General features: G+C 42.9%; 1 protein-coding gene across 3 annotated transcripts in view; it reads right to left on the bottom strand.

Annotated features, from left to right (window-relative positions):
- kansl1b (KAT8 regulatory NSL complex subunit 1b) overlaps nt 1-4498 on the bottom strand; it is a 150960-nt gene extending 146462 nt beyond the window's left edge. For 2 of the 3 annotated variants that reach the window (XM_078223700.1, XM_078223701.1), the window contains exon 1: nt 3105-4492. In XM_078223700.1, coding sequence (XP_078079826.1) covers nt 3105-4423 — 1319 coding nt within the window. In that variant the 5' untranslated portion in view covers nt 4424-4492. Of the gene's footprint in view, nt 1-3104 lie in introns of all 3 variants that reach the window. The other variant, XM_078223702.1, reaches the window with a different exon arrangement.
- Nucleotides 4499-13557: the final 9059 nt, after the last annotated feature.

The following is a 13557-nucleotide window of genomic DNA, read 5'->3' as shown; positions in this document are numbered from 1 at the left end:
AGGTATCACTGGTTAGGCCAGCATTTATTTCCCATCGCTAACTGACCTGTAGAAGGTAGTGGTGAGCAGCCTTCTCAAACTGCTGCAGTGCCTGAGGTGTAAGTACACCCACAGAATTCTAAGGGAGTTACAAGATTGTGACCCAACAACAATGAAGGAATGAGTAAGAGGTGTGGCTTCAAGTGGAACCAGGCGGTGGTGTTCCCATGTGTGCTCTGCCCTTGTCCTAGGTGTGGAGCTGCCGGCATTGGACTGGGGTAAACACAGTAAGAGTTTTAACAACACCAGGTTAAAGTCCAACAGGTTTATTGGTAGCAAATGCCATTAGATTGTCCTAGGTGGCAGCAGTCATGGTTTGGAAGGTACTGTCCTGCAGTGCATCTTTTGAATGGTACACACTGCTTTCACAAGTGTCATTGATGCAAGAAGTGAATGTTTGTGGATGGGTTGCCAATCAAGCTTTTTCCTGGATGGTATCAAGCTGAGTATTGTTGGAGCTGCATTTGTCCAAGTGGAGTGTATTCCATCACATCTGCGGATGGACAACAGGATTTGGGGTGACAGGAGCAGAGTTCCTCACTACAGGATTCCTAGCCTCTAACCTGCTATTTATATGGCTAGTCAGTTCATGTTTCTGGTCAATGGTAACCCTCCAGGATGTTGCTCACACACGATTCAGCAATGGTAATGCCATTGAATGTCATGGAGCGATGGTTAGATTCTCTCATGTTGAAGATGGCCATTGCCTGGCATTCATGTGGCACAAATGTTAATTGCCACTTGTCAGACCAAGCCTGAATTTTGTCCAGGTCTTGCTGCGTTTGGATAGTGACTGATTCAGTATCTGAGTCATTCTGAATGGTACTGAACATTGTGCCATCAGCACATGCTGCCTTGATGTCAAGGGCAGACACGTCTGGAATTCAACTCATACTTATATTTGAGTGAAGACTGCAATGAGGTCAGGAGCCAAAGCTGAGCATCAGTGAGCAAGTTATTGCTGAGTTAGTGAGTGCCACTTGATGCCACTTTTGATGATCATTTTCCTTATGATCAGGAGCGATGAGCCTTTCCATCACTTTATTGATGACTGAGAATAGACTGATGGAGTCTAAGTGGCCATGTTGAATTTGCCCTGCTGTGTGTGGAGGTCATACCTGGTGATTTTTTCATATTGCCGAGTATACACCAGTGTTTGCAGTCGTACTGGAGTAGCCTGGTTAGGGGCACAGCAAGTTTTGGAGCACAAGTTTTCAGTACTATTACAGGAACATTGTCAAGTCCTGTGGCTTTTGCAGGATCCAGTGCCTTCAGCCATTTCATGACATCATGTGAAGTGAATAGAATTGGCTCAAGACTGGCATCTGTGATGCTGTGACCTCTGGCCCTCAGCACTTCAGACTGAAGACTGTTGCAAATGCTTCAGCCTTATCTTTTGCACCAATGAGCTGGCTTCCCTCATCACAGAGGGTGGTTAAATGGTAATCAGCAAGTTTCCTTGTCTATGTTTCAGCGAACCCCCATAAGCTCCCAAATGCTTGTATGGTGGACAGGACATGTTCGACAGGGCTGGGTTTGACATTGTCATTTCTGGTGCCCAAATCGACATCGAGTTGTCCAACCAGTTTCATTCCTGTGTGTTTTCTTCATAGTGGTTGAATACAACTGAATGGCTTACTGGCCATTTCAGAGGACAATTAAAGATCAACCACATGGCTGTGGGCCTGGAGACACATGGAGGCCAGACCAGGTAAGGATGGCCAATTTCCTTCTCTTTTTTTTTACAACGATTGACAATATTTTTGTGATTAATTTCAGATTTTTATTGAATTCAAATTCCACCATGTGAATCTCGTTCTCCAGAGCATTACGCGAGGTCTCTGGATTACTAGTCCAGTGACAACACCACTATATCACCACCTTCCCCCTGTTTGTAAAACTAGGCATCCACTGTCTCTGTAGATCCCTCTTCCAAAGTCAGAGCTCGCAGGCCATCAGGTCCTGGGCTTTTATTGCATTTTAGTCCCTTTGAAACAAATGTATCTGTGAAACAAAGTTTGGCTGATGCCATCCAACCACAGTCCTGAAAGAATTGTCACTTTCTCAACTGTAACTATTGTGAAAACTGCCGAAACGAATAAGCATAACCTGTTGCTCACACTCAATCAAATGACTCGATGATACCAACTCTAATTTAGGATGCTGGCTTTAGTTGGTTCACAATATTGTTTATTACGGAATTTCAAATCAAGATAGTTATATCATACCTTTGGGACAGAGACACAAATGGATGCAAACATGAGCTACAGCTAGGGCACAGGTCACTCAGACATGTGACAAAGTTAAAATGACTGCATCCAACTAATACAATGGGCCACAGCCACTGAAATAACTGCACTCATATCATTCTGGCTTCTTGAGCACCCCTGATTTTAATCAGTCCACCAGATGATGGTGCCTCCAGCTGCCTGGACCCCCAGCTCAGAAATTCCCTTCCTGGACACTCCATATCGTTCTTCGACTTTAGATCTTCTTCCTCAAACACACCTCTGACCAAGCTTTTGGTAATCAGCTATAATATTACCTTCTGTGGGTCGTCGTGTAATTTTGTACCTTTGGATATTATATTATGTTTAAGGTGTAGTATAAAAATAAGTTTTTGTTATTTTTGTACAAGACAGGCCAACCACCAGTTTGCTGGCATGTGTGAAGGAAATCTTCTCATTTTACTGCCATACAGTCTGCAAATCCTTGGATGTCAAAATATGCAGTTTCCCACTGGGGATCTGTACAGTGCTACTGCGTGGAATAGGTTACCCAACCAGATTAAGCAATTATACTGGTTACCATCCTTGAAGTCACCCACTGCTCATTTTTTTCCTACTGATTTTGTTTTTTTGAAAGTGAAGCTTATCCCTGACTCCCAGCTTTAACTTTAGCCTTTAGAAACTCCACCAGTTATACAAATGCAACAACCAAAATTCAAATTCATAGTGGACCAGAACACCAATAGTCTGAAAAGTAGAGAAATATTTTAAGTACATTTTCCAGTTTGACTCCTGCGCAAAGATCTCTCATGTCAAAATATTTCAATCTATACTCACATTGGTATGTGATATTGCTCCGTATCCACTTTGGTAAATGATTCCTCTTCAATGTCAGACTCCCCACCAGAACTGCTCTCTGTAACATCTGAATCAAAGGCATTCTCGCTGAATCGTAGCTTTGAGTCAGAGCTTGAAATAAATTTTTCAAGCCCTTTAGACACTGAACTGCTCTTAAAGAAATTTGCCAATGTTTCTGAAGCACTTTCACACCCTTTCCATGAGGCAGAATCCGATTTGCAAGCAAAAACCAAATGTGGATTTCGCAACGACCCATCCTGGCGTTTCAGACAGTCCAAATGTGGAAGCTTGGGTACAGTTTTCTCCACAAATCCTCCCAATTGTTGCTGAACATGACGCTCGACCTGCTTTGCCTGAACAACTTCTAGTCGTTTCCGAAGTCTGCAAGCCCTTCTTTCAATTTCACTTTGCCTGGTCCGAGCCAGCAGCGTCCTACTGTGAAGCTCTGTATCCCGAATGCCAATGGTGTTTGTCTTTGAAACAGAAGACTTACATTCATCAGTATTTTCAGAAACTCCACTAGCAGAGCCTTTTGTCAAAGACATAGCCCCAGTCTTAACAATACCATTTTCTCCAAACTCCCTCTGCCTGCCAGCCTCCGCTTTGGATAAATCCTCAGTGATAGTACTCAGTTCTTCCAAGGTACTTCGTTCTCCTGTCACTTCCCTTTTTGTTGTATTACTGTTGGATGCCAATTTGCCAGAATTTTCCACTTGCTTGGACCCAAAGTGTGGCAGCACTGCAGCAATGGCCTTTTCTGCAACCTCTGCGCTATTCAGGTCAAAATCTGAACGTATATTAACAGCAGACTTCTTGGCCAAGCCATTCACTGGTGGTTGTGGGGGAGAAGGCCGTGAAGGTTGGCTACTACTTGTACTCATTGTTTTCAAAAGGCCAGGAGAAAATTCCAAGGCTGGTTGTCCACCAACCAGCTCTGCCCTAATCACACCAGTGTCTAGTAATGAATGGGACAGAATGGTATGAGACTTAATGACTGCGTGCTTGCTGAAAGATCCTTGTAGTTTCACTGATTCTGGGGGAAGAGGTGGACGGGATGCTGCATCAAGACAGCGGTACGGGGATACCAACTTGCAGCGATCTTCGTTCCGAGAGCTGTTCCGGAAATCCAGACCGTGGTCGTCTGCAAAGGCTTTCCGTTTGGTATTGTTGTTAAGGGACTTGCTATTGTCACTGTCTGTTGTGCCTGACGGAGAGAGGGAGGAGGATGGTGTCGCCAGTTTGAACCTATGATGAGCTTCAGTTGCCGCTTCTGTGAGAGCGGGCGCCATCGCAGCCATGCAGCGCTGGGACGCAGACACACTGGCCTCTCCAACCACAGAGGCCAGCTCCACTCCCTCCTCCTACTGCTAGCCTGAAAGAAAAACAAAACAACATTTACAACTTGATCACAAACCACTTACGGACATCTCCTCCAATATTAACCATTCATCTTTATTCACATTATCTCGAATTAGTTTCAAGCAAAATTTCTAGTTTTCAGTTCACATTTGTTGATAATGATTATTTCAAGTTGCACATCAATTCAAACATTTAGTGCAAACAGAACTGAATCATCAGTGGTCTGATTCTCCCCCTTCAAACAGTTCAACCCTATCAAGTAACAATGTCCAAACACTAGAATTCAAATTAATTCTTTAGTACACAAAATGTGTTCAACCATTGGTAATTTGTACTGCAGGATTTTATTGACAAAAAGATAAAAAAGCAGTCATCTCAAAAATTTGTTGGCAGAGCACAACAATTACTTGAATAATTCCTATAAAGCCTGAAATCTTATAGATACTGCGACCAAGCTGATAAGTTAACTGAGGCCACATGTTCTAAGCAACAAAGCCACAAAAACAGGAACTCAGCATCACACTTAGTCAAGACAATAATTGCTCTTCCATTTCGAAAACCACTTAGAAACTTGTATTTACACAATTAAAATCATAAAAAGGTGTCATGGAAAATAAAGCAGTTCATAAAATATGTACACATGATTGATTAAGTGATGATGCCATTTATGAAACCACATCTCAACAACAAGCCACTGCTCAATTCCCTCCTGTCCTAACTGCGTTAACTTTTTTGGCCTCTGATTACAACCTCCAGAACACCCCACTGCATAAATAGTAGCATGTTAGCATGTGTACTTGATCCCTTTCTCAAAACTGCGTCCCTATAGGAAGCTTCTCGTGGTAAAGTAGCAACTATCTGTTTTAATTTTATTCACTTTCTCCCCCACCTCTACTCACTTGTATTGCATTTCATGATTGCACCCACATGCTCATTATTCCCATATAAACTTTGACAGGAGTTTTGCAAGCTGTCTGATCATGGGACATCACAAGTGAGAGAATAGGAATGGTAATGCTGACTAATTTCCCCAGTACTTCTAAATCCCCAAGTTACATCAGCTATTTCCACAGTGCTCTTTCAGGCAGCTCCAACCCATTTAGGAGGTGGGGCAAGAGGGGATCAGGCAAAAAAAATCTTATTCTGAAGGAATGCAACATTCAGCAGAATCCAAGGATGACTGAAATACTGCTACTTGAAGGGGCAAAATATATTTTATTTCTATTGCACTCGATCATCCCAAAATATTACATATGCACTTAGCTGCTTTATTCCCAATTCTGTAAACAAAGCAAGCAAAGCAAAGAGAGGATCCCAGAAACAATGAGGTGAAACTGGTGTTCCTCAACGAAAATGTTCAGAAAACTATGGGATCTTTATCATCAATGTGAACCACGAGAACAGGTTGAAGGGTATTAGTTTTGGGTGTTAGCTAAAACAGGATTCCATCATCTTTAAAAAAATAAAACTTTTCCACGGCCAAATTAAAATATTTCATAACCACCTTTTGTTTCAGATATGCCATGAATACATCATTAACTCTGGGAAAAGTCATTGACACATTTGCTGACTTTTCCATGACCCATGGGAATCCTGGTCTGAAGTGCAATGCCTGTGATAATGCTCATTGGAATGATGGGATATACTGACATTCACAAACACACATTGAGATGAAACCAGTGAGCCCGAGGTGAGTGTGTACCAGATCTGAAAGCTGACAGCGATAACTGGAGAAGAATACCCATTTCATTTTTGATCTCACTGGGACTACACAAAGTTATCTACACACACAAGATCATACATACAAGTTAGGAGGAGTAAGCCACTCTACCCCATGAGCCTGTTCATCATTCAATAACATGGCTGAACTGATTGTAACCTCAACCCCATTTTCTGCCTACCTCCAATAACCTTTCACCCCTTGTTAATCAAGAACCTATCCAGCTGTCTTTAAAATACTCAAAGATTCTGTTCTGAAGAGCTCCATACTCTCAAAAAGATTTGCCTCATCTGTCTTAAGTCGCAAGAACCATGCTTTAGATTCTCCACACAAGGAAACATCCTCTCCACATCCACCCTGTCAAGACCCCTCAGGATCTTAAAGGTTTCAATCAAGTCACCTCTTACTCTTCTGAACTCCAGTAGATACAGGCCTAGCCTGACAAGCCTTTCCTCATAGGACAATCCACCCATTCCAGTTATCAGTCCAGTGGATCTTCTCTGAACTGCTTTAATGCATTTACATATTTCCGTAAATAAGACCATTAGAGTCCTCCAGATGTGGTATCACCAATGCTCTGTACAACTAAAGCATAACCTCCTGTAACCAATTCCCCTCGCACTAAAATAACATTCTATTAGCTTTCCCAATTACTTTTGGTACCTGCATATTCGCCTTTTGTGATTCACGTACTCAGATCCCTCTGCACCTCAGAGCTCTACACTCTCTCACCATTTGGATAATGTTTCATTTTCATTCATCCTGTGAAAATGGACCATTTCACATTGGCCCACATTATACTCCATTTGCCAGATCTTTGCCCACACACTTGTTATCTGCATCCCACTGTAGCCTCCTAATGTCCACTTCTCAACTTACTTTCCAATCAGGAAATTTAGCAACCAGACCACCTGCCCCTTCATCCAAGATATTTAAATACATTGTAAAAGGTTGAGGGCCCAGCACACCACTTGTCGCATCTTGCCTGCCTGAAAATAACCCATTTATGTCAACCCTCTGTTTCCTATCAACTAACCAATCTTCTATCCATGGCAATATGTCACTCTCTTCACCATTAGCTTTTATTTTCCGCAATAACCGATGATGCAGCACCTTATCAAATGCCTCCTGGAAATCTATGTACAGTACATCCACTGGTTCCCCTTTATCCATAGAACATGTGACTCCTTCAAAAGTGCTCCAATTGGTAAACATGATTTTCCTTCCACAAAATCATTCAGACTCTGCCCAATTGCCTTAAAGTTTTCAAAGTGCCCTCCCTGCTGTAACATTTAATAATAGTTTAACATTTGCCCTATGACAGATATTAGGCCAACTGCCCTGTCGTTTCCTGCTTTGTCTCCCTCCCTTTTAGAATAAACGGATTTCCAATCTAATGGAATCTTCCTTGAATGTAGGGAATTTTGGAAAATTAAAACCAACACATCTCCCTCACCACTTTTTTCCAAGAGTCTCAGGTGTTGTCCATCTAGATCCAAGGATTTGTTTGCCCACAGATCCAATAATTTATTCAATATCACTTCTCTGCTTCCACCAAGTTGAGGTGGCCCTTCCCATCGATGTTCTCTCTCTCATGGGAATGTGCATTCTCAAATATCCCTTTAAATGTCTGCCACTGCATCTCCATGGATCCATTCCTTAAACTCATGTGCCAGTTCACTTTAGCTCGCACCACTTTCATGCCCTCACAATTGCCCGTACGTTTAAAATACTAGCCTTGAACACACTTTTCTCTCCCTCCTACTGAAGGTAAAATTCAATCATGCTATGATCACTGCCAGCTCTAGGTGCCTGAGGTTATCAGTTAATCCCATCTTGTTTCACAATGCCAAGTCTCGTTAAAAATGCTCACTGGTTGGCTCCAAAACATTGTTAAAAGAAACTATCCTGAAAACATTCTATGAACTCATCTAGGCTACCTTTGCCCATCTGATCATTCCAGTCTATCTCTAGATTAAAATTCCCAATGTGCATTGCCATGCCTTTCTAAGAAGCTCTCCGTATCTTTTCCTTTATATGCTGTCCTATGAGTAGTTACAATTTGGGCATCTGTACACCAGTCCCACAAGTGATGTTGCTTTTATTGTTTCTCATCTCAACACAAACAGCTTCTATATTTTGCTGTTTTTAAATTGAGGTCATCATTCTCTGCATGAACTGATCAGGATTAACCTGCCCCATATGCTCAGTGCTGGGCCTAGCCAAGTCCAGTCCTCAGGCTCCTGCAACTCACTCCCAAACTGCTCATAGTCTGCTTCTTGTCCTTTTGCTGTACAGATTAATAGTCCAATCAGAAATGCAAACAGATTGTTCGTAAGTAAAAACATGCAGCTGAAAATTCAAACTGAGAGGACGTAGCTGCCAATATTTAAGGAATTTTCCGCTGAAATTCGGCGACATTCATGATCTAGCTTCACTAACTGTTCTGCAGCAATTAGCCAAACTCAATATAGCACTCCATCAGCAACAAGAAACTGAACAAAGCTATTCCACAAATTGATCACCAAGCCTGCGTTTGGTCTCCCCAATGTAGAGACCACATCACAAGCAGCAAATACATTAAATTGAAAGAAATACAAGTAAATCACTGTTTCACTTTGGAGGCGTTCAGTCTTTGGATTGTGAGAAGGAAGAAGATAAAATGTGTTGAAGCTCACGTGCTGCAGGAAACAGAATGAGAGTTGGGGTTAACTGAGATGTGGACCATGTTGTCATAGGCGATCCCTTTGGAATGCGTAAAGGAGAGAAGATAGTATGGTGGTGGCATCACTGTCGAGGTGGCAGAGGATGATCTGTTCAAATCCTGGTGGCATGGAAGGCAATGACAGAAGGAACTTTACTATGATTCTGAGAGAGAAGGGGTGAGAGTTGACCTTCTGTGTACTCTAACCATTCTATGATTCTAATGTGAAATAGATCCAACAAGATCAAGGGCCCTGTCAACTGCGCTGGGTGAGTATCTTTGGTTGGGGAAAATGGAAGATATACTGGAAGCGTTGAAACTGACGGTTGGATCATCCAAACAGATGTGATGGAGATAGTGGAATTGGGAGAACGGAAAAGAGTCCTTACAGTCGTGGACAAGAATAGGCGAGGTATCTGTGGGAGTCCACTTGTTTGTGCTGAATATAAATTTCATGTATTTTCTGCCACTTCAGTTTTGTCACCTTTATTTCTTTGTCCCTTCATGTTGCATTTGGATGACTGCTATAACTTTGTAGTGCAGGTCACTGGTAACAATTTTTTATTCATTCATCACCTGAAACTACTACTCCCAGCTTTACCATTGCTGGTAGATTTATACCCACAAGCCTTCAGCCAAGTGTTACACTGCTCAGTGCTTACTTAGTCAAGAGTGTAGATCAAAAACGTGTTACTTAACAGCCAGGTTCTTTCACAATTCAATTCTCACTTTTTATAATCTATAATGAGCACCGCAATTACCTCTAAACAGGCATCTTTCCTCATGAGAGAGACAATTACTCGTAAAGTTGGAGAGGCAAGCATAGGGCAAGGTAAAGAGGCAGGAGGAACTTTACTAGCCAGTGCAGGAACAGAACTCTCACTGTTGGCATCTTTCAGCATCACATATTAGCAATCTAAGCCAACTGAGCTCACCAAGCCCTGGATAAATAAGCACAAGACACATTTGCCCCTGTCACAAATCCTGCACCACTGAATCTATTTCCCTCCCCAGACATCCGCTCAGACCGAACCACACCTTTCACAATCTTAATGGACCCTGAGCGAAGCTTCTGACCTCATCCTTGTCATCACCAAGACCGACCTTTCACAACATAGCCCACCTTGGTAATGCACCAGAAACTCTCAACCGTTTTTTCGTTACGCCTAGACTTGATTACTCCAATACTCTCCTAGCCGGTCACATAACCTCCACCTTCTGTAACTTCAGCTAATTTAAAACTTTGCCTGCTATTTACTATCTCACACCAAGTCCAAATCATCCACATTCCTGCTGTTGATTACTTACATTGATTCCATGCCTTTGTTATGTCTTACACCGAAAATTTTTATCCTCATATTTAAATCTTTTCACAGTCTTGCAACATTCCATGTACCCTGTGAACCCCACCATCCAACACCACCACTCCCTCCCTGACCCCAATTTCTTCCTGTCCTACAACTCTGGGACCACAACATGCGCATTATCCTCCATATCATAGACCATCCCGGCTTGGAACTATAATTGACCCACTGTCACTAAATCAAAATCCTGGAACTCCCTCCTAATAGCACTGAGGCTACACCTACTGAATGGACTACAGCCACTCAAGAGGATTGCTCACCACCATCTTCTCAAGAGCAACTAAGGATGGGCAATACATGTTGATTTTGCCAGCAATGGTTCATTAACAAATGAATTGAAACCTCAAACTTGTGTCTTTTGCACATCTCTCCCATCACCCAACCATGGTTGACCAAGTCTGCAGTCACCTTGGTCATAAACATCAAACTTCTAGACCCCATCTCTCCACCTTCCTGGACACCCTTCTTTAAAAATTATCTGATTGACCAATCTCTCAACATCTCCTCCTTCAGTTTTCATTTTGTATATGCCTCTATAGAGCGCCTCAATATTCTCCTTTACATGAAAAGCAGTGTGTAGATTCAAGTTGTTATTGATAAACTCTGGTGATAGTATGACTGCTGCTAATACTTTCCCTCCCAAGGGGGTGGTTACCTCAGGTTATAGAAGGAAATCAGCACACTTTGCCATTCCTGTGACGGAAAACATGTCAATGAAGTAACATGCTAAATTCTGAGTCCATCTATACCAAACACATACCCAGATCATAGTAACACGAGTTCTATGGCTTAATTGAGCGAATTGTAGCTGCTTCCTCTCAAATAGTTATGTTTAGAGTGCGAATGTTGTATTTTTCCCACTACCCATATCCAGAATTTTAAATATGAATTTTGACTCAAAACTTTGGCTTGTTATTTTCGCAAGCTGTAAAAAAAAAATGTTCAGGTGCTTGGAAGAGAATGCAATGATTATGCAAAGAATAAATAATTTTCAAGGTCAGTCAGAACAAAAGCTACTCAACTCAAACGTTTGATACATATAATACCAGAGCAAACGCCACTTCAGTTTTTCCCAGGCCTCAACTTTTACCTGATGACACCTGTGAAGCACATTGCAATTGTTCTACATTAAAAGACGTCACATATTTATTCTTTCTGTGAGCAGACCTTTCTCGCTGCATTTGCTACGACTAAACTAGTGGTGACTTGTACACTATAACTGTACTGAGCACTTATTATAAACTAGCTCATTTGATATTTGATATTTCATTAACACTTATGAATAGAAAACCATGATGAATTGCTGATAATTGGATCATGTGGTACGGTGTTGTGCCAATCAGAACAGTGGCCCAGTGTGATTCTCTGATCTATGTTCATTAAGCGGTATCATCCAGAGCAGGGGTCTCCAAACTTTTCAGTACGAGGGCCACATCGTATATTTTACACATTTTCGGAGCGGCAGTAAATGTCCAGCCTGTGGCTTCCGTCCCCACGTCCGGATCCCGAGTCAGCGGCGGGGTTCCGGACGTGGGAGTGTTTTCGGCAGCGGGAATCCCGTCCCGCCCCACTGGCTGCGGGCCAGATGTTAGCCCGCTGCAGGCCGGATGTGGCCCGCAGGCCGCAGTTTGGAGACCCCTGATCCAGAGCATCAGAAATGTTCTAACTGAACTGTACATCCAAGAACTAGGGAGGCAATGCAAGAAACTGAGCCAGGGCTCTTCCTTCATTCACTAATCCACGATGCCCAAAATATATGGCTCCAGATTAAGGAGTGGGACTGGATCAGCTGAGACACCTCCCACGCTGTTTGTGCCCATAAAGCCAGACCCAGCAAGACATATTACCAGAGTGTTCTCTGTCATGTACGAGCTCCATTCATTTCCCCCCCAAAAAACACACTGCTTTCCTGAAGATTCGCAATCTTATTCTACAGGCAGCAATTGCCCTCTAGTGCATCTCCCATTCCTCATAGGTGAGCCCAGACTTAAAGTTTCAACCTAATTCAGTCCAAAGATGTGCAAGTTAGTTGGATTAGCCATGGTTGCGGGGAAGGCTGTGGGGTGGGCTGAGGTAAGACTTTCCTTCAGAGTCAATGCAGACTCGATGGACCAAATGGCCTCATTCTGCAATGTAAAGATTCTATAGTTTATGATATCTGACTTTGGAAAGGCGGGACAGCTGATCCAAATTTGGCCTCATCTGACAACAACAGATTTCCCCCCCCCCCAAAAATGTACTTATGAAATATCACAGGTCAATTCCAAAAAGGACATTATGGGGAGTGCAATAATATTCAATCTCTCACCAGAGAGCATGTACCACTCCGAATTGCCTCAACACAATTGCATTTTAAGACAAGCGCACACCTGAGGTTACCACAGTTATCAGTCTGTCAGAGCACTATGGCAGAAGGCCTTAGATGGTGGCCTTTCCCTGTTGTGCCTTTGCAGCAGCCGTCCCAAGTTTTAGTGTGTCCCACAGCACGTAGTCCTGGGCGTGAAACATGCCAGTCTGTTACACTTGTTTATGGACAACTCTACATTGCTAGGCCAGCAAGCCTTGGGCAAACCAAGCAACCCAGTTGACAATCCTCAAGCAGCAGTTGATATTTGCCTCAAGTCTTGTGCCACGGAGCTACTTGGGAAGAACCTCAACAAAAGCCACCAACTCTTTCTAGACCATTATTAAAAAGGCACATCCCAAAAGATGATGTGCAACAGTCCCTTCCCCACTGCAGCTACTTCAAGAGCAACGTACAGTAACACGAGATTTTGGGCATGCTTGAAACACATGATTGGGAGTGCCCTTTTCACCAGCAGCCAAGAGTTGGTGCTTGCTTCAAAGTTCCGGCGAGGAGGCATTCTGCTAGATTACTTTGACAGTCTGCTCAAGGAACCATCTGACATGATCCACCATCTCACTTTCCCACAAGGACTCAAGAAAGTTAATTGTGGATTACTTCTGAAATACTTGTGTCAATATTTTTCTGTGCAAACTTTAATGGAGGACAGGTGATAGGGCATGGTCCAAATGCTTGGAGCATCCTGTGGTCAGACCCATCCTTCGCAACATCAGGGACAGGTAAGGATTTAGTGACACTCTGTGTTTGCATGCCGAGAATCTATGCCCAACTTGATACAGCCGCACACACAAGTGTCCATCAGGATGAGGGTGACATCGGGTGCACTTCTTTCCCCCCTTTATATAGGGTGTTCTTCAAGACAGTATTGGAGACCTACTGAAAGGTGGCGGCTGAGGTGACTGTCAACAATACAGTGGGTT

The sequence above is a fragment of the Mustelus asterias genome, chromosome 11 (genome assembly GCF_964213995.1).
Source record: "Mustelus asterias chromosome 11, sMusAst1.hap1.1, whole genome shotgun sequence".
NCBI classification, from domain to species: domain Eukaryota; kingdom Metazoa; phylum Chordata; class Chondrichthyes; order Carcharhiniformes; family Triakidae; genus Mustelus; species Mustelus asterias.
This window is presented reverse-complemented; position numbering and strand designations above follow the sequence as displayed.